At 36.1% G+C, this 23,028-nt stretch overlaps 1 protein-coding gene across 1 annotated transcript in view; it reads left to right on the top strand.

The window, feature by feature from the left end:
• The window catches only part of PCDH15 (protocadherin related 15), a gene marked incomplete at its 5' end in the record, with an annotated part of 427,034 nt that overhangs the window by 355,528 nt on the left and 48,478 nt on the right, over nucleotides 1-23,028 (top strand). The window contains 3 exons of the mRNA XM_083364768.1: nucleotides 5,981-6,196; nucleotides 9,670-9,758; nucleotides 13,848-14,024. Of these exons, the coding sequence (XP_083220894.1) occupies nucleotides 5,981-6,196; nucleotides 9,670-9,758; nucleotides 13,848-14,024 (482 nt within the window). The remainder of the gene's footprint in view (nucleotides 1-5,980; nucleotides 6,197-9,669; nucleotides 9,759-13,847; nucleotides 14,025-23,028) is intronic.

The raw sequence follows: 23,028 nt of genomic DNA, 5'->3' as shown, positions 1-23,028 counted from the left end.
ATTAAATGGGCATCATAAATCGAATGATGTTTTTCCACTAAATTTTAACACCACTAAAACAGACGGCAAATTCAGATGTCTCAGTCACAGTCCTCAGCAAAATATAATAGCTTTTTAAAACACAAGCACTTTTCTCCCCACAGGAATTGACAACCCAGTATATTTTTAGTCTTTTTTTTTTATTGAAAAGTTTTAACATACAGTTTATCTTTAACAGTCCCCCCTCCCCCTCCCCTCTCCCTCCCCCCCTACCCCTCCCCTCCTCCCCCCCCCCCGACTTCCCAGAGCTAAATACAAGGTATAGGAAAAAAAACCAATCATAAGCAACCATATACTAACAACCATAAACTCTAAAATCCATCACTCTCTAGCTTGTATAGGATAATACAAACCTTAATAATATTAAATATATAGAGAGAAGAAAGAAAAAAAAAGCAAATAAAAAAGAAGAAAAAAGAAGGAAGACTTATTCAAATGCTACATGAAACTTCTTAACCCTATATTTGTTCTGGATATACTCAATCCATTTTCTCCATTCCATAATATAACGTTCTTGCGAGTGATCTTTCAAGTAAGCCGAAATCTTTGCCATCTCTGCCAGGTCGGAAACCGTTAAAGTCCATTCTTCTATGGTCGGCAGTTCCTCTTTCTTCCAATACTGACCTATTAAAAGTCTTGCTGCCGTAATTAAATTTAACATCAACTTAGTGTCTACAACCGTAGCATCTGTGATTATTCCCAACAAGAAGAGTTGCGGACAAAACTTTATCCTTTGCTTAAAAATCTTCTGCATATTCCACCAAATTTTTATCCAAAAAGCCTTAACCTTTTTACAAGTCCACCATACATGAAAATATGTTGCATCTTCATCACCACACCTCCAGCATTTTGGCTGATAATTCGGATACATACTTGCAAGCTTTTTAGGATCTAGATGCCATCTATAAAACATTTTATAAAAGTTCTCTCTTAAGTTTTGAGCTTGTGTAAATTTTACGTTCCTCACCCAGATCTTTTCCCTATATTTTTAGTCTTAAAGCTACACCTGCTAACTCAGTGTGGCATCGTATCTTAAGCTTCTGAATGGTTTCTGCATTTCGGTATTCTTTCTTCTTTAAGACTCTTTAACACCACTAACAATGTCATTTTATTGTCACTATCTTATCTCCATAACTAGCCAAAGCTTGTATTGTTCCGATGAAATCTATTTTGCACTATAAATGCCCAAGGACGTTTTCTGATTTGTTTTGACTCATTTAATGCATAGCATATTTTGCACATACAATAAGTGCTCAGTTCTGTAGCATCCTCAGGCAGATAAACAAGCAGATCTTTCTAAATTGCCATTCTGATAAATGACTATGACATTTTTCTGTTGATTTTTTGTTTTTAAAAAATGCCATGATAGTGAGCAAGAAATTACAGGGATTTATCATCTCTGTTTTTCAGGCTTTGGAAGTCTTTTGGAAAAGTGGTTCCAAAAATCCTGTTGCTTACATCAGGTTTAACCTATTGCTTTCTTACGAAATGCCCTTTATGTTATATTTATGGAGTTACTTAAGTGCAAGAAAGTTTATGTAATCAAAATATTGGTTTCCTTGTACGTCCTTACAACTGTTCGTTTAGTAATAACTGTTACAACAGCACTGAAAAAAGTGCTTTATGGCCGTTTTTCACACTTATGACTCTTGCAGCATCCCCATGGTCACTTGATCAAAATTCAGATACTTGGCAACTGACTCATATTTATGACAGTTCCAGTTTCCTGGGGTCATGTGACCACCTTTTTTGACCTTCTGACAAACAAAATCGTTGAGGAAGCAAGATTCACTTAACAACCATGTTACTAACTTAAGAACTTCAATGTTTCACTTAAGAACTGTGGCAAGAAAGATCATAAAATGGGGCAAAACTCACTTAACAAATGTGTCAACAACAGAAATTTTGGGCTCAACTGTCATAAATCGAGGGTTACCTTTTCACAATAAGCAACTGATATTATTCAGGTTACAATTCCCACCTTTCATTGCTACTGAATATGCTAGGAGACGGGCTAACGAAGTGCAGTTTAATACAAATAAAGGCTGAATTACTGATCATGTTAGTAGGATTTTATTCTAAAATAGCATTTTTTTAAACTGGATTTATGCAGAAAATGCCATTATCACATTTAAAACATTTTCTGATAATGTACTTCATGGATGTGTTTTTTAATTTGCCTGATGTTATTTTTAATATCGATTATTCTATTTGTTTTCAACTTCCTCCTTTTGTCACAAGAAATATAAACAATTTTAACAACTTGTCTTTTTCTCTTAAAGTATAGCATCTCTTAATTCTACGTCACATCTGTTATCGATAGACAAATCTTAAAATCTTGTCATCCAGTCTGGGTCAGCAAACTTCATTAAGAGTTACCAGAAGTGACAACAGTTATTTGATCAAATAGACAATCTTTATATGTCTTTCCTTTAATTTTAAGAATCTTAGTCTTTAATCCCTTCAAATATGTCCTAGAACTTAATTTCTTTACTAGTATTTTTCTTTGTCCATTCTCACCAAGTCTTTCCAAACTTTATCAGAACACCTTTGTAAATCAAACATAGGAAGATTTCCCAAATCATTCTATTTGGTGTTTGCATGTCCCTTTTAAGTATTAAAATATCAGCCAGTTGCATTTGTATATCTAGTATATCATCTTTTTTCCCCCAAATCATTCTTTTAAATCCATGTTCAAAACTTATTTCCATCTTGTCCAATGGAATTTGTTCCTCTTCCATGGCATAATACACACAGAGTGTATTTATGATGATAGACATTCTTAAAATCAACTTCTGAAGCCTATTGCTCACAAATATCCCTCAGTATGTCTAGTGTTAAAGTATTCTGCTCCATTCTATGTTAAAGTGTTCTTCTCCTTTAATTTAAAATCTTTACTTCCTTCTTGATTCCTCTAATGTACCACCTTCAAAATCCCATCATATTATTTTAGGATTTTTTTTCTTGAATTCAAAACCTCAGCAATTTCAGAAGATTATTTCAGTTAAATTCAAAATCCAATTTTGAGTCCATCCTGTGATCCATTTATAATGTTCCAAAAACACTACTCGCCTTTTTATCATTTACTTCCCCCCAATTGCTAAATCCTTAAACTCACACTTAAAAACTTATTTCATTGAGGATTAAAGCAAACTCGCCCAAAGAATGCCATTAAATTTGCTGTTCCTAAGGTTCTTTATTTAAAAAGTAGTAAAAAGATCAATTCCAAAGGTGGTTAAAAAATGAGGTTTGGCCAAGCTTTATGTCCATATAGGCTATGTAACAACTGGGATCATAGTTGGAATCCCTCACCTTGCAGCCCCTCCACTCAGCAACCAAACACAAAACCTCTGATTCCTAAGATCTATTCAGATATAATAGCTGTCCAAATTACATGTGGGTTATCCCACAATCTCTCCTTTCTCTGGAGAGATTTTGGTGATAATGCCATTCCCACTCCATTAGGGATGTCTAGTTTACCATATCCTATAGTTAGATGTTATTCTGTGAAGTTTTTAGATTTTAATTCACAAATTATTACACCTCAGATGACTTTAGAAGCTTTAGAAGCAATTCAGGTCCTATTTTTCAGTGGTTGCAGGAAGGAATATCTAGAAAAGATAGCACCATATTACATCATGTGATGCCTTCTTGTATTCCACATCCATGGGGACATGACATAATACAATAACTATCTCTATGCTTAGGGTTTCAGGGAAAGCGAAATATATGTGCTATTTTGATAGTACCATTTTTGGCTTGATTTTGATTTGATTTTGAGTTTTGATTGGGAAAATATTAAATATAAACAGACTTATTTTGATGCTGCTGGTTGAGCTATGGTTCTCACCCTCTGTGGTTCAATCTCAGCATAATCTGTGGGAAATTTTATTTGTCACATTTCTAATGGAGCTAATGGGCTAATGGAGTTAGAAGCTATCCAGTTGGTTTCTTGTGAGCGTGAAACATCCCCTTTCTCATTTATGGTCTACACGACGTGTAATGTGATGTGTTGTGTAAACTACTTGTCTCCTCTTTCGTAATTACAAATAGAAGCTTGCTTTTACAATTATAAACAAAGGCAAATCATGCATTTGTCAATTCAAAACTTTTACAGGCCATTTATCATTCATGTACGAGAGCTTTCTCTTGCTGCTGTATGTATAAAATAACTCTTTTTTATATAATCAAAAGCATGAGGATTCTTGTGCCAAGAGATTTCAATCAATGCTTAATATGGAAAACAAAAGTTTCAAATAGACTTCAATCTGAGTGTAAATGTGCAGCCAGTGATGTACAGTTACATCTAATTAGTAGATTAAAACTGTCCTTGTTATAAAGCATATCCATTTCTCTGCATTTGTTCATAGAGAGTAGTCAAAACATCTGCCTATTTATATATGCCACATAAACAAAGGAAAAGATATACTGCCATTAAGATTAATGGCAGTTTTTTCTCTTCTCTGACAGGCCTATCAGAACCTTTGAAGCATCATATATCTCTCCTTAATGAAGTGACAAAAATATTTGCCTTTAGGAGAAATTAAGGGGATTGCAACCAACTTTCTCTTAGGGTAAAAATGGCTTAGGGCACATTGATATTGGTAACACACAAGCTCTCTCTTGTGGTTCTGGAACAATTGAAACTTTTTTTTAAAAAAAACCCCTCAGTTTGGTTTAAATATCTTTGAATAAATAACAATGACATATGAATACAGTTGATAAAAAGAAGCAGTGCTACCTACATTAAGATGTTGAAATCTTGATACATTAATCAAGTGCTAATTAGAGAGACAGTTCTATCGGTCTATTCCTGGTCTATGTCATCTTTATATGCATTTATGTGCATTCATTAAGCTGTCCCCATTTCTACTTGATTTCTAAATTTTTAGAAATTATGCATGAAATACACAGCCAAATATATGCTGTGGCTTAACCTGGATTTAAGCCAGAATTTCTTTCCCCACTACACAAACACACACACACACACACACTGATTTGTTTTGTGTTTTATTGTAAATAGTTTATGTTTACATATGTTTTTATATGTTTTTAAACTGAAAACTTTAACATTTGGGGGGGGAAAGGAGGAAAGCAAAAAGTAATATAATTCCATTCTACACAACAGTTTTAAGGTAAAGATAAGCTGAGTATTTTTAGAAAAGATTAATTCTTTAAATATTCTTAGTTTCTAGCTTGTGTTTTACAACTGCCTTCTAACTGAACAGGCAGTACAGAACTAGTCCATGTTCAAATCCTGATCAAAGTTTCCATGGCAGGCATCTGGCATAACAATGGTTACACAGCTTACAGTAATAACCAAGCCTGTTTCTCTTGTAAACTATCAGACTCTTTCTGAAAAGGTAAGTGATCACCTAGGCTTGGCAAAATCATGATCTATGTCTTAAATAAAATATTGAATGTTACTTAACCTTTTCATTTCACTAGGAGCACTCTAAAATTTAATTTTGGATGAACTTTTCCATAGATGTCTATCAATATGGAAAAGGTATTTTACACTGACAACATACATACTTTATTTTAGCCAATTCAGTGAGTTCCTATAGTTCTGCATACTGTATTCTCCTTTTGTGAATTTTTTGAATTCCCCATTTTGAATGATCTGATTTCTTTTGGCAATCTTGATAATACTATAAAATGTATGACACAACAAATATTGTATTTCGGAATGTTTGCTGTCACTGGTATTGTACACAATACCTTTATTTAAGTTTATTTAATATGGATGCATTGTGTTTATGAATTAATATGGATATATTTATAGATCTAAACAGAGAGAAAACCCCAGTCCCTTCTAGCACTGAGGAGATTACCTAGTTGGGTAATGAAGTGCCTGGAAAAAAAAAACAACAAGCTCAGAGAGCACCCAAGGCCCGACACAGATTTTTTTCTCATGTCACTTCTCATTTTTACCCATCAGGCCCATGATAAAGACACTGGCAACTATAGTGCCATGCAGTATAGACTCATCATCCCTCCAATCAAAGATGGCAAAGAAGGCTTTGTGATTGAACCATATACAGGACTGATCAAAACAGCAATGCTCTTCAAAAACATGCGACGATCTTATTTCAAGTTTCAGGCCATCGCAACAGACAATTATGGGAAAGGGTTGAGCAACAAATCAGATGTACTTGTAAGTATGATTGAATAGATAATATCCATAGATTGGTCTTGTATTTTTTATTTAGGATGATTCGCCTGTTTTTGCAGACATTTGTCTTGATAATTTCTTGATTTGATTGCATTATACTGAGCTTCTGTTGTAGTTAGTTAATTAGTTAGTTAGTTTGTTTAGAAAACTTATATAGCCACTTGCTCAATCACAATAGCAACAGGTGGTTTACAAGTAATAAAAACACAATATAGAAAAAAAACCAATGCCCCTCCCCAGTGACAACACACAGTCAAATGAGCATTTGATAGGCTCAATCCCACTCTGGGTTCCCCAGGTCCTCTGGCAAAACAAGTCTTCAGGGCCGTACAAAAGTGTGTCAAAGTGGGGGCCGCCTAATTTCTGAAGGGATAATATTCCAAAGGTAGGGAAAAGGAGAAGGCCCTTCTTCTGGATCCCGCCAGTGGAATAGGACAACTTGCCACAGCCAACTCCCCATGGTCAACTCATTATGGCCAATTCACTGCAGCCAACTCACCATGGCCAACTCTCCAGGATAACTCGCTTTGGGACAATTCAAGAATTCAGTTTAATTATTTAAAATAATTTAAATATATATTTTAATTTTTATCATGCAGGTTTAGTTGCAGGGCATCACCAGTTAATCAATATATGCCTTTTCAGAGCAATAAGTGTACATAGGGAATTGACAACCAGAATCTTGGTCTTCATTTCTTTGTCCTTGTTTAGAACTTTTACTTTTACTTAGTCTTGCCGAAAACATTAACCTCTTCCTTACCTGTACAATAATAAGGAGAACCATTCTACTCTTTCAGGCAGTGTTCTGATAGCATAGCAATAAATTGGCCTTGCCATATTTTGTATCCTCTGTTTGGCATCTGTTCTGAGCAGACACATCAGTACTGTGGTAATGCAACTGGGAGCAGGGCAAGCCAATGATATTCCTTGTGATACTTTTCACACCTACAAGGCAAAACTGGAAATAGCTCTGCTTTGTGCTGTAATTGCAAATACTTGGTAGTTGAGGAAGGGGCAATTGCACTTTAAAAAAAATATTGGTAAAATTTTGAAAAACAAAAGAGTAGGATAAAAAGCCTAAGATGATACAAATACACACACACACACACACACACACACACACCTCGAGAGAAAAAAATGTCTGCCACATTAGAATTTTTTAAATAAATTATTGGAGCTGGGTCTCTGCTTGGAAGAGTCCCAAGATTTTCCCCTCAAGATCTTGTGTGAATATATTTATATATCTAAAAGAATTATATCATGAAATACTGATACTTTTCATAGCCTAGCAGAATTTCAAATTATGTTTCCAACATCATGATGATTAAATAATTTTAAAAGCCATTACGTAAGCAAGCTATTTATGCAATTCGAGTACTTGGAAAGCCTAATGAAATTTGACCTTCTTAAGAGACTTAGTTTTGTCAAGTATACATACATCAGGAAACATATTTTATAATTTGTATGCATATCAACCATTTGCTTTAGTTGTACACTGATTTGTGGTTTGGTACTATTGTAGAATTTGTATGCTGGCTTGCCATTGGTTTAGCTTAAATTACTTGGCTAATGTGTGGGCTGTAGAGGTCATTGTATCAATTTCACTCTTAACCACCCAATTGCTTCTGTTCCCTACCTAGATAGGTTGAAAAAAATCATGGTCTTACATGGCCAATATGATTTTTTTCCTGCTTGCAGCCTCAGTTGCATATAGATTATGCTATTCATTCAATAATTTCCTAACAACACTCCATTCTTGCAAACAAAATTATCACTGCATTTGAGATGAAGGGCAAGTAGAAACACAGCTTGATCAGCTCTTTCAATGTTCAAGTGGATAAATTCTCCTTGAGCTTCCAGTTACCATGTCCATGCCCTCCTTGTGTACTCTCTCTATATAGGTTGTCCTTGGCTTACAACCACAACTGTGCCCGACATTTCTGTTGCTAAGTGAGACAGTTGTTAAGCGAATTTCAGTCCATTTTACAACCTTTCTTACCACATTTACTAAGTGAATCACTGCGGTTGTTAAGTCAGTAACATAACACAGTTGTTAAGTTAATCTGGCTGCCCCATTGACTTTGCCTGTCAGAAGGTCTCTAAAGGTGGTCACGTGACTCCAGGACAATGCGACTGTCATAAATATGAGTCAGTTGCCAAGCATCAGAATTTGGATCACATGACTATGGGGGATGCTGCAAAGGTTGTAAGTGTGGAAAATGGTCATAAGGCATTTTACTCAGTGCCGTTGTAACTTCGGTCAGTAAACAAATTGTTGTAAGTTGAGGACTACCTGTATAGAAGTCAATATGACTTGAGATTTTCCAGCTCTCTTTCTCTTGCTATTATAGATAGATGGAAAGAAACTGATAGGAAATGGTATGTTTTAAATATAGATAATGCCGCTGAGGATGAATTTGGTGTCACAAATCCTATACACAGTTAAGATTCTAGTGTACAATTTGGAGAGTGAATTTTCAGTTAAAAAAAACACAAAAAGCTACAGACAGACTTTATGCAGTTAAAATACAAAAATCAATACGCAAATGATGGTCCCTTGTATATTATGTAATAATAAAATGTGGCTTGGTTTAAATGAAAGCATGCCTTTTAAAAACCTCACTACTGCAGCCATATTCATGCTTTGAAAATCCCACCAAGGTTAAGGAGAGTGTTGAAGGAAAAGTCTTCATCATGGTTCAGTCCAAGTCGGGAATAAACAACATGGCGACTGCTTTACAAAGAAGGTTGCAGTTTATTGAAGAGGAGAACCAGACAGGAAGATGGCTGTGGAAAAAAAACAGTGAGCACACATAGTTGTGTGGGAAGTCAGCCCCTCCCCAAAAGAAAGAAATATTTTTGGAAATATTTAAAAGGCAGAATATATTTCCCTAAAGGATTTTAAAAGCAGAAACCAACCCCGCCCCGAAGTCTCTCTGTCCCAAATAGAAACCAAATCTGCAGAATTGCAGATGTGATAATCTTGTCAGAAAGACTGGAGTCAGGAAACTGGGATTAGGAAGAAAGATCCCTAGAATCCACAATCCCTCACACCAAAAATCCAATAGTCATCAGCCACAGCCCCAGGGAACCAGGATATGACCTTTGGGACATAATAGGATTAACCCATCACCATCAGAATACCAGAAAGGCACACTCAGACTCAGGTCAAAGTTCATGCCACAGGAAAAACTCCAAACAAAAGGCTCCAGAGGGTATAAAAACCCACTCCCTACATGTGCAGTTGCTATGTTGTTTATTCCCAGCTTGGATTGAACCATGAAGATTTTTCCTTCAACAAGAGGAAATTGTCTTGTTATTTTATTATAATAAGTTTCTCATTCAGGCTCCAAACTGCTGGCAATCAAAGAAAATTCTTAAATGAGATCCATTTTCTATTTGAGATATATTGCATGTTTTGCAGACTCCACTACATTTTTCTTTTTCTGTTTCAGGTCTCAGTAGTCAACCAGCTGGATATGCAAGTCATTGTGTCAAATGTACCTCCTACTCTTGTAGAACAAAGCAAAGATCAGCTTATAGGGTAATGAATATCTTCATTCTGTAACCACCAAAAAGTCATTTATAATTAAAAATGTACCGATCCAAAGACATACAAAAAAATCTGGTAATTTTTGTAATTTACTGATTTATTTAAAAGATTTGTATGACTTCCCAACTGAAAACATAACCCTGGGCAGCACGTAACAGTAAGGGAAACCAGAAATATAAAAATCATAAAACATAAAACCAAAACAGAACATGGTGCCTCAATCATGCCCCACAACCAACTTCACACATCCACATTCTACCCCAGTTAAAAAGCCAGGTTTGGATGATTTTCTGAGAAGCCAAGAAGTCTTTGTAGAGGGTGTTCTATAACAGGGGCCCCTAACCTCTGGGCTGCTACCCACTAGTTGTCCATGAGGTGTTTGCAACCGGGCCATGGAAATGGTGGGGTGAGCACACACACACGTGCATACCCATCCCCAGCAGTGGGTGAGAGAGTGCATGCAAGCTCCATTTGTGTGAGCGGCGGGCACATATGCATGCCACTTGTGCAAATGGAACTGTGTGCATGTGCTTGGCAGACGCTCGCATGGAACTATCCCCTCCCCCACACCCCCGGTCCTCAAAGCCGGAAAGGTTGAGGAACTCTGTTCTATAGGATAGCCACAGAAAGGTACACTTCCAAGGTCCCACTAGATGGCAAGATTTCAGGGACGGGTCCAGGAGTCTGCCTACTCTATCTAACCTGGTTTGATGCACTGATACTCTCAGGGAATGGTGGTTTCATATACAACTTGGTCCTATGCCAATAGGGTTCTGAATGTAATAACAGTACCTTGAATTGCACCAGGAAGGAAACTGAGAGCTCATGTAACAGCTTGACACACTTATAAACAACCAGCTGTGTTCTCTATCTATGGATTTGTAGTGTCTGAGTGGTCTTCAAGAGCACCTCACGTAACGGACATTGCACATACCCAAAGGGGAAGTGAAACTGTAACATCAGTGGTAAATCATAGAACCATATTAAAAAAAACCCTAAAGGTTAGTCAAACTAAGTAGTCCCTAAACAAGTCCACTAAACATGGTTCAGGCAATCCCACTAAGCTTTGGTACAAGGAATCTGTGTGGTCCCTAATTGTTTAACTTGCCTCAAGAAACATTACGATTTGATGAGCTAAAACCTAGATCTTGTTCTGTGAATCAATCTCCAAAGCCATTTGACTAGAATCATCTGTGCTGCAACCCTGTCTACTGACTGATCAACTCAGCTTAGAGTTTATATCAAAGTATAAATTAACCCAAGTGTTTGCTGAAGGGGCTTCTCTAAGCTTAATTAGCTTTGCACAGCTTTCTTTTGAATTAGTATGCAGAGGTTGAAAGGAATCAAAGAATATAGCAACTGCAGCAAGGAAATTCAGGCTGGCCATGCAAGATAAATCCCACTTGCCTATTCTCAAAATATTATTAACACAACTCTACTATAGTTTCCTTTTTAGTGAAACAAAAAAAACAAAAACCTGGCCCTATTAGTTTCCCCCCATTTCTTATTTTAAAAAAGACACGGTATCTTAATGGAGACCTCCATCAATATAATTAAATTATTAAAATTTATGAATCATTTGTAACACTAATGAAGGCTTTGTTGTCTTGTGAATGATGCTAACTTTTAAGGCAAAAATACTTGATTTTCAGAAAAGTAATAGTAATTACTTCACCAATTCGTGATATTGAGGACTGTTAGATTTCCCTTTCTGAAGGATGATTATAATAGAAGAGGCAATATATATATATTGTCCTTCCTTAACAATGAAAGCCACCTGGGTGACCTTGGGCCAGTCAAACTTCAACCCACTCAGAGTTGGGGGGGGAAAGGAGGAGGCAGGTGTGTTGGCTATGTTTGCTGTCTTGAGTTCTTTGTTAAAATAGCAAATAAAGAAAGAATGAATCAAATGTTAAACATTATTTATTGATTAAAATTATATGCTGCCCATCTCACAGTCTCAATAAATAAAAATGTTCATATTCAGAATGGAGCAATGTCACATGGACCATTCATACATCACAACTCTGAAGTGAAGAACTCAGAAAATAGTATCAGCATCAGCAGCCCCCAGACTAAGTGGTCCTATAGTAGACAAGTAATCGCTGGGACTCCAGCTAGAACAGTATCAGTATAAAGCTTCCAGGGTCATTGAGATTATCCAAGACATCAATGGTGTTGTTGTTCACAGTACTGTTAGCAAAAGTAGTACAGGTAGTCCTCAACTTACGAGCACAATTGAGATGATGATGATGATGATGATGATTTAATTTAATAATTTAATAATTTAATTTGTATACCGCCCTTCTCCTGAATTTGTATACCGCCCACTCAGGGCGGTGAACAGGGCAATACATAATAAAAAACAGGATACAAAAATTAAAAAGTGATTAAACAACTATGCCCGTAGTAATTGATACATATTAAAAGTTAAAACTAATTATAAAAAAACCCTACCCCATCCCGTCAGACCAGGCTAGCTTGATGATGATGATAATAATAATAATAATAATAATAATAATAATAATAATAATAATAATAATAATAATAATAATAATAATAATAATAATAATATAATCAAAAGTGCGTGATTATGGATGAAATGTGTAACAGTGATACCCATTGTCATTGGGGCACTGGGAACTATGTCCAAAAACTTTGCAAAATGCATCAAGAAATTTCAGCTTCCTGCAATAACTCCAGCAAAGCTACAAAAAAACTGCACTACTCGGAACATCTTGCATTTTAAGGAGAAACCTGGTTGATACCTAGGATGCTGGCATTAACCCGTTTCAACTATTAGTGCCAGTCAATTTGAATGTTCAGTTGACTGTGGTTCATGTTTAATGAATAAAAGTTTTATAATAATTATAATTATAATTATTACTATTATTACTATTATTGTTATTTAAAAATGTTTGTTGCTAAGTGAAACATTTGTTAAGTGAGTTTTGCCCCATTTTATGACCTTTCTAGTGACAGCTGTAAAGTGAATCACTGCTTTTGTTAAGTTAGCAACACGGTTGTTAAGTGAATCTGGCTTCCCCATTGACTTTGCTTGTCAAGAAGGTTGCAAAAGGTGATCACATGACTCCAGGAAACTGTGACTGTCATAAAGATGAGTCAGTTACGCATCTGAATTGTGATCACTTGACCATGGACATGGTTGGAAGTGTGAAGAACAGTCATAAGTCACTTTTTTCAGTGCTGTTGTAACTTTGAACCAGTCACTAAATGAACTGTTGTAAGTCAAGGACTACCTGTACAGATAGTCCTTGACTTCTGATCACAAGTGGGACCAGAACTTCCATTGCTAAGCCAGGAAGTTGTTAAGTGAGACACATCCCCATAATGCTAGTGATATTTATTTAAATCTTTATCGCTGTGCCACACAGGCTACTTTTAAAGAGCCAAACGCAAGAGACAATATTTATGGAAATCTATCTATGTTGATAGAGGAAACTGGCTGGATCTTCAGTAATTGTCAGCCGTGTTTTCCATGTTGCTAACATACTGTAGCTCTGCACTTGCATTGTTTAAACAATCTGTTAACAACTTTTTCGATTTCTGGGGGGGAAAAACTGGCTTAACTGCCAGTCTTACTTATTCCATTCTGGTATGCCTGACAATCTGGTGCTCCAATTTTTCTCAGAGGCATAAATCTTATGCCCGTGAGATGTGTGGCCACTTCTGTGTTATATACTTATTGCATTTCACTGTGAGCATAGTTTGTGGAATTTAATAGCTTCCGTAAAAAGATAAAACCTATTCCTTTATCATGCCTACCACTTCCCTCTGTAAAATATCTTTACAATTTCCCTTCTAACCATTTAAAAATAAAGTCCCAATACAGTATAATATTAAGAGGTAGAATTAAATGCCCCATGCTTGCAACTATATTTTCTGGATTCCCTTCCTTCCTTCCTTCCTTCCTTCCTTCCTTCCTTCCTTCCTTCCTTCCTTCCTTCCTTCCTTTTAATCAATTTTCTGTATAATATTCTAAGATTTTAACATTTTTGTTTCACTGTAAATAAGTCAAAGAATGGAGTTAATAAATTACAAAGAATTTTCCATTATCAGGATTTTGGAACGCTATGTGCAAGACCAGATTCCTGGTGCAACAGTTGTGGTGGAATCCATTGGTGCTCGCAGATATGGTGATGGATATTCAGAAGAAGATTATTCCAAATCTGACCTCATGATCTATGCAATCGATCCTCAGACAAACCGTGCTATAATGAGGAATGAACTTTTCAAGTAAGTAGTTAAGTGCATTGCAGAAGTGAATACCATTTGAAAAAAATAGACCTTTGTATCGAGGCATTGACTGAATTTGCTTCAAAATTAGCACTTTCTCTTCTTCTATGTTTAAAGGTGCAGCTAATATCATACAGGGACCATATGAAAATGTTGAGTGGCACACAGCTGCAATTACTTAAGAGGGCACTTTGGACTCGAAAATAGCATTGTTGTGATTTAGTGCTTGTGTTGTGATGAAAAGAGAAACACCTTTAGGGTTAATCCTAGAAAGACTTTTGCAATCTCAGTGTTATCTTTCTACCTTTAAGCCAGGGGTCTTCAAACTTGGCCCTTTTATCCTATCTTGGCGTGCCTGGCTAAGGAATTCTGGGAGTTGAAGTCCACAAGTCATAAAAGGGCCAAGTTTGAAGACCCCTGCTCTATCACCTCCAAGAGTTAATGGTACCAATGGTCCTTTTGCGTCCAAGATCACCAAAAGTGCAGGCAGTTTACCTCAGTAGGAGGCAGTGGGAAAGTGTATAGTTACTAGATTTGTCTGGGACTGGCAACTCTGAAGCCTCCACAGATGTTGATGTAGTCTCCAGTCTTGAGGCATTTTGTTTCGATTTTATCTTCCCCACACTAAGGAGAATGATGCCAGAATGGCTAGTGAGTGAATGTGATGTTTTGCTAGTCATATGCTTAAGAAACAAATGTTTCTGAGCTAACAAATAAACTGTGATTTATTGGCAGTATTTTGTTTATTTAGAGTTTCATACCTTATGTGGTTAAATTAACAGTAACATACAAAAATATGTTGATGTTGAAGAGAAAATTGGCATATTTTCAGTTGATGGATAGAGAGGTTACAAATAGCTATTGTATTAGCAATAAAGTAAAAAAAGAACAATCTATATAATCTACAAACAGCAAATATATAAACTGACAATGACAAATGTATAAATTTAGAACTAAAAAAAATATTTGTGGGTTTTTTATTGGTGATAAACATTTGCAGCATTGGTTTATTCTTCTTCCATGCCCAATTTTGAAATAATGGGCTGCATTTAACTACATTTTAAAAATGTAACATAAAGTGTCATGAATGTCATCCAGCACAACTATTCCTTAAGATAAGAATAATTTTACATTCTACATTATGCCTGTGCAATATTTTTATGCATTATGTTTATGTTCATAAAAATTGCCTAAAGTTGTACATTTTTCAGCCAATAATTGCTCTCATTTTTTTCCCCAAATTCTCTTTTTATTTCGATAGAAGAGAATATTTGTAGCTCACAAATATTGAATTGTGGGGACTTTGGTGCTCTCTGAGCTTGGTTGTTTTCCTTCAGACATTTCATTATTAAACTAGTAACATCATGAGGGCTAGTGAAAAAGTGTGGATGGTCTCAGTTCATATACGGCAGGCGTCCCCAACTCCTGGCATGCTAGCAATCGGTCTGCACAAACAAGCAAAGCCCCATCCGTGGGATGCAGGCAGCACACAAAACCATGCACTCTGCCGTCCATGGAAAAACCTTTCTCCACGGAACCAGTCCTTGGTGCCCAAAAGGTTGGGAACCTCTGATATATGGTACTAGTGACTTGCCCTAATATTTGGTTTCACTTAGCATACATAAAAAAACAAGTAAAACCAAGGATGAAGGTAGTCTAGTCTTTCGTGTTGAAAAGGAAATTAGAATTTCTAGCATTCTAGGCCATCCTCTGTTGAAATAACACAATTTTTATACACAGAAACATTTAAAAATTGTTCCATATTTCCAAAGACCTTGTCTACACTATTCCCTAGAAAACAAGAAGGACAATATTACAGTAATATTGGCAGAATGGTTAAAATTTTAAAGTTCAAACATGTGCATTTTATTATGAATTTTAGGGTGGAGGACCTCTAATATCTGGAAAGAAATGATTTTAAGAAGTGAAGGAAAAATACATACATTGACTGATATAATCTTTTTGTGGAATGAAATACTTTTGTTACTGGAATACTTCAAAACATGACATTCTTTAAATAAATAAGAATTCACGGGACTGACAGTCAAATAGCAAAAATAAACTATGTGTTTATTTGTTGTGGTTACAATCTGTTTCTCCAGTCTAATAATAATAATTTATTTATTTATTTATTTAAATTCCATTTATATCCCGCCCTTCTCCGAAGACTCAGGGCGGCTTACAAGCTTAGCAGTAGCCTTCATTCTATGTATATGCCTGCTTATTAGGGCTTTCACACACACCCCCAAGCGGCATTATTACAAAGTCAGCTTAATTGCCCCCAACAATCTGGGTCCTCATTTGACCTACCTCGGAAGGATGGAAGGCTGAGTCAACCTTGAGCCTGGTGGGATGCGAACCTGCTCTAATTGCAGGCAGCTGGTGTTACTTAAGGAGGCATCAGCCCACTGCGCCACCGAGGCTCTATTGAAAATATGAGACAATATCTGCCTTTAGTCAAAAAAAGTGTAATGCAGATAAATAAATAAGCTGAGCAGAAAAAGGGGAATTTGGTGAGGAAGTCTTATAACAACAAGCCATTATAGCCCTCATTCATTTAACAATTCTTTAATGTCTATTTTTGAAATATAGTATATTAGAAAATAGACTGATTTTTCTCTTCTGTACTGGACTAAAATATTAAAAAAATGGAATAGAATAGAATAGAATAGAATAGAATAGAATAGAATAGAATAGAATAGAATAGAATAGAATAGAATAGAATAGAATAGAATAGAATAGAATAGAATAGAATATTCAAATATCAATTTGAAAAGCCAAATATTCAAATATCAATTTGAATTACTGAATGTTTATTTAATCTAGATTCTTGGAACTAAAGAAGGTGAAAATATGAAAAACAAAGAAAAGACTTTTATAAAAAAAAGAGTGCCTACTAATTAACACAGGCTTAGACGCAACCTAATTACATATTTCTTTAGCTTGCACAACCAGCTTTATTTTTCCTTTTCTAACTTTTTCAAAAATGTATAACATTAAAAGGCTAGGGAATACTTTCTTGGCCCTGGGGCAGAGGTGAAGAAGAGTCAATTTAGCAAAATGAAGAAAAGAAATAAAGAGAAAGTTTTAGTCCAAAACATTAGCATATTTTACGTTTGGCAGGGAATCTCCAGTGGTTTGGTTCCTATAAGTTTGGATGTATTTCCAAATTTCAAAAGTTAACTCCAGCTGGGATTTTCCTTTATTTAATCCTGCGATGAGAAGCCTTGAAAGTTTCTCAGTCACCCTTTTGCCCCATTGTACAGTTGCAGGATAATTTCCAAAGAATAGCATGATGCTCTGGAAAAACAAAGAGATTTTTTCAGCTGCTTTTTCTATGTCCCTCAGGAAGTTCTGACTCCTAGACTTGTTTTCAAGGAATGGTGTCTTGACAGAAAGGAGAATATGGGAATAATAAAATGTCCCTTGTGATACGACTATTCCTAGACTTTAAACGAATATGAAAATCTTTCTTCAAAACAAGACAAAGCAGAGATTTGTGACAAGACGCTGTATAATGTAAGATATATTTTCTCAGTGTCTGTGGAGATTCTCAGTAATTCAGGTCATGGTTGTCCCAAGGGTGCTTTTTCAAAAGGTAACTGCAGTTTATTTTTCCTTGAAGATGTTTCGCTTCTCATCCAAGAAGCTTCTTGAGTTCTCTAAATTTTGTCCATTTTTTTAAACTTCCTTGCACAGTAATTATTAATATCAAAGCTATTTGACAGTGAGGTTCATTCCCACTACTACCACATCATATGGGTTTTTTTATTAAAGAGTTTTACAAAAACAAAATTTTACAATATATCCCCAAATCCCTCCCGCCCCAAACCCGCCCACTTCCCCCCCCCACTTCCCAGAGCTAAATACAGGATTATAGTTACAATAATCATATTCTAAATAAAAATTATGCATAATATACAATTAACCAAATTCATAATGTGCTTTAACTCCCCTTTAACATAACTACAAACAAAGTACCAATAACAATATCCCACTAAAATCTACTCATAAGCTAAATGGAACTTTTTAGTCCCATATTTGTTCTGAATATAATTTATCCATCTCCTCCAAACTGAAATATATCTTTCCTATGAATGATCTTTCAAATAAGCAGAAATCTTAGACATTTCTGCAAGATTCGAAACTTTAAACACCCATTCTTCTATAGAGGGCAAACTATCCTCCTTCCAATATTGTCCCACCAGTAACCGTGCTGCCGTTATCATATTCAACATCAAGTTAGTTTCTTTAACATCACAAACTACAACAATACCCAATAAAAACAATTGTGGAGAAAACTTTATCTTTCTCTTAAAAATCTTTTGAATGTTCCACCAAATTTTAATCCAAAAAGCTTTTATATTTCTACAAGTCCACCACATATGAAAATAGGTGGCTTCTAAACTACCACATCTCCAACATTTAGACTGTAAGTTAGGATACATGTTAGACAACTTCTTGGGATCCAGATGCCATCTATAAAACATTTTATAAAAATTTTCTCTTAAGTTTTGAGCCTGAGTAAATTTAACATTTCTGACCCAAATTATCTCCCAAGTGTCCAGCGAAATTGGTTCCTGAATATTTTGTGCCCACTTTATCATACAATCTTTAACTAATTCCGTTTCCGAATCCAATTCAATTAAAGCATTATATATCCTCTTTATATGTGCACAATTTAAGTCTCTAATTTGTTTTACTAAATTTTGATCTGTAATTGTGATGCCAACCTTTTGATCTAACTTCCACCTAGCTTTCAATTGGGTATATTGAAACCAAGAGTAACTTATGTTTTCTTGTCTTAACTCATCTAATAATTTAAGTTGCCAATCATTCCCTTCCAATCTAAGTAATTCCTTATAAGAAACCATATCCAAACTCACTCCCATAGATACGCCCTCTATCGCGTGTCCAGGAATTCCCCAAATCGGTATTTTATAATTTAACTTATAATAATACTTTTTCCAGACACGCAATAAAGCACTTCTAAGAATATGGGATTTAAAAGCCCTGTCCACCTTCTTATCGTAAAGCAAATATGCATGCCATCCATATACCAAATCCCAACCCTCAAGATGAAGTATTCTCTTATTAGTTAAATTAAGCCAATCACTAACCCATGTCAAGGCAACCGCATCATAATACAATTTCAAATTCTATAAAAGGATCTATAAAACATTTTATAAAAATTTTCTCTTAAATTTTGAGCCTGAGTAAATTTAACATTTCTAACCCAAATTATCTCCCAGGTGTCCAACGAAATTGGTTCCTGAATATTTTGTGACCACTTTATCATACAGTCTTTAACCAGTTCCGTTTGGAAGATATGGTTTTTTTAAAAAAAAATCACCATAAAGTTTCTCAAGATTATATACTGTAGGTAGTCCTTGACTTACAATCAGCCAAATCATGACTATTTGAAGTTACAAGGAAACCCCCCCCAAAAACTACTTATGACCCACTTTCAAACTTCTGATGCCAGCCTCCCTCCAGTCACATGACTGTATTTGGGCATTCCGCAACCAGCCCAATTTTATAGACCCCATGGTCATCTGACAATTTTACAATGGTTTTACCAGAAAGTGGCATTTATTTTCAGTTTCCAGCAAAAAAAAAACAGCCCATAGCAAACAATGGGGTTAGTTAACCTATGCTGATTTACTTAAGTACCACCACAAAAAAGTTGGTAAAAATGGATTTGGTCAAATGATGGCCTATTTTGTGACCATTACAGTTTATGTCTGTAATTGTCAGACTCCGTTACAGTTGTAAATCAAGGACTACCTGTCCTATACTATAGCTTACTTTTCAATTACAACACATCCCAGTGAAAACTCAGTGATTACACCACAGGGTTTTTGTGGTCTCCTAAAGAAGATGTGAAATTGTCCATGCAGGGTCTGCAACTACATGAATGAAGCAGATTTTGTATATGTTGTGGCTGCCATCTTTTGTATATGTTGTGGCTGCATCCATACCAAATCATCTTTACTCAGAAAATAGCCTTAGCTGAAATCAGTAAAACCTATTCAATGAATACATATGGATAGGGCTCGCAACTTGGGAGTCCTCCTAGATTCACGACTCACTCTGGATGATCATATAGTGGCCGTGACTAGGGGGGCTTTTGCCCAGGTTCGCCTGGTGCGCCAGTTGCGGCCCTATCTGGACCGGGAGGCCTTATGTACGGTCACTCATGCGCTTGTGACCTCTCGCCTAGACTACTGTAATGCTCTCTACATGGGGCTTCCCTTGAAGACTACTCGGAGGCTCCAACTGGTACAGAATGCAGCCGCGAGAGTTGTCTTGGGAGTTTCCCGGTACTCCCATGTTACACCTTTGCTCCGTGAGCTGCATTGGTTACCAGTTGTCTTCCGGGTAAGGTTCAAGGTCTTGGTTATGATCTTTAAGTCCCTACATGGCATGGGTCCGCGATACCTCGAGGACCACCTGCTGCCGGCGTCAACTCCCCTCCGCCCTGTGCGTGCCCACAGAGAGGGCCTCCTCAGGGTGCCTCCGGTCAAGGAATGTCGACTGGTGGCCCCCAGGGGGAGGGCCTTCTCTGTGGGTGCTCCGGCATTATGGAACCAACTGCCGGTTGAGCTCCGGACGGCATCGGACCTCCGATCCTTCCGCCGCGGGTTGAAGACCCATTTATTTGAATTAGCGGGTCTGGCCTGATGGGGGTATATGGGTTTTTTATAGGTTTTTATTATTTTATCATTCTTGTATTTTAATTGGGCATTGGTTTAATTTTCTTTTAATTTTTGTATTGTTATTTATATATGCCTTGTGAACCGCCCTGAGTCCCTCAGGGAGAAGGGCGGTATAGAAATCTCAATAAATTAAAATTAAAAAATTAAAATTAATATTTCCAACAAAATTTCTCTCAAACTTTGTAAAATTTTTGTAAAATTTCAGTAAAAATTAGACTAAAAAAAACCCATGTGCTGTAATCGGCGCCACATTAACACTGAAAAAGTTAGAATGTGAGTGAGATTTGAATTTCCATATTTTCTTTTCATTCACATCTTCCTATGCTTTCTGATTTTAAGCAAGCCATTTTTTATCCAAACTATTATTGCCTGCAAATCAAGAGTGGAAATCACATTTTAAAACAAACAAACAAACAAACATTTAAACCTTTTGCCAAAGTTTTCCAAAATAGGTTGAGTGTGAGTTAAGAGAAGCATACGAATTAAAATGAAAGACACAGAAATCAAAATGGCAGCACAATGTGATCTAAGCACAATGTCCATTGTGCCACTGCTGCCACCATCTTGACCCTTGCTACCAAGATCAGGGGGACTCAGATTATTCCCCTCCCCACGTGACACAACAAGGTGTTCACTGGTAAGGCGAGGGAAAACCTTTTAAGAAAAAATAACCCTTGGAAAAGGAGCCAGTTCAACCAGTTCCATTGAATAGGAGTGTTGATTTAAGCTACTGATTGGAAATAGTGTTATAATTGTTAGACAGAAACTGAGTAGTTTTGTGTAATTCTTTAGTTCCATGCCATTCTAGATCATATTTAGCTGCTTCTTTGTACAAACTGAACTTGGAAAAGAAGCCTCTGATATTTATTGCACCTTCTTACCTATCTAGCAGCTCTAATTCATAAAGATGGTCAGCCGCGTTGGTATCTCAAGAACTTATAGCTGTCTTAACCTAGAGTTATCCATTATGGATCATGATAAGGGCAGCAAGTTATGGAAAACTGGCATGCCGTATTTGGTGATGGATGCTTAACCCACTAATAAAAAAAGGTTCATCCAGGATAAAACCTCCATTACTTTGTCTAATGTTTTTGGCCAGGTATACTTCCTGAAGAAAGAATTCCACTGATTTCTGTGTTTTTTTTTATTGAAAAGTTTTTCAATACATTTTATCTTTAACAAAAGAAAACCCCTCCCAACCCACCCACCCCTTCCCAAGCCGGCCCAACCCTCCCTCCCTCCCCTTCCCCCCTCCCCGACTTCCCAGAGCTAAATACAAGGTATAAAAGTAGAAACAATCATAATCTACCATATGCTAACAACAATGAGTTATTAAGTCTATCGCACTTTAACTCTTGTAAAATGACTACAAGCAATATAAATATCACATCAATACTTATTCAAATGCTAAATGAAACTTTTTAGTCCCATATTTATTCTGGATATAATCAATCCATTTTTTCCACTCCACAATATATCTCTGTTGCGAATGGTCCTTCAAATACGCCGAAATCTTTGCCATTTCCGCCAGGTTGGAAACTTTTAGAGTCCATTCTTCTATAGTCGGCAGTTCTTCCTTCTTCCAATATTGCCCTACTAAAAGTCTTGCTGCCGTAATTAAATTCAACATCAACTTAGTGTCCACAACAGTAGTGTCAGTAATAATACCCAGCAAGAACAATTGCGGAGAAAACTTTATCCTTCTCTTAAATATCTTCTGCATATTCCACCAAATTTTGATCCAGAAAGCTTTAACCTTTTTACAGGTCCAGAAAGCTTTAACCTTTTTCTGTGTTTTTGTGTGTGTATCCATACATACACATACATATTTGTAGATATTCAGAATGACTGTATGTTGAGTGAAATAGTTTGCCAATGATATCCACATTGTGACCTGAATGGTGTGGTTTTGTTTTTTTTCATTCTCAGTACTAGGACAAAGGAACTATCAGAATTTTTTATTAAAAAATACTTAAATTATCCAAAGAGGGACAGCTTCTGAGACAGCTTCCTAAAATAAATTTAAAAGACCTTCATCTCATTTTGTACTTTATGTCACATTTCATCTGGAGTATAATAAGCACAGATAAGCTATAAAAACTGTAGAAATAGAGATTTGTAGATAAATTGCTTATAAAATTTTAAAGAGACAGTATTACAACTCCCTGAAGGACATTTCACTTTCTTAATTAGTATAAATGGCATTCAGTACATGCAAGCATTATGTAAGAGAACGTTTTTCACTTTTCATTGTACCTGAATTGGTCAGTTTAATTGACATTACT

This window comes from Vipera ursinii (genome assembly GCF_947247035.1).
Source record: "Vipera ursinii genome assembly, chromosome: 5".
NCBI classification, from domain to species: Eukaryota; Metazoa; Chordata; class Lepidosauria; order Squamata; family Viperidae; genus Vipera; species Vipera ursinii.
The sequence above is the reverse complement of the archived record's forward strand: the minus strand, read 5'-3'. Positions and strand labels throughout refer to the sequence as shown.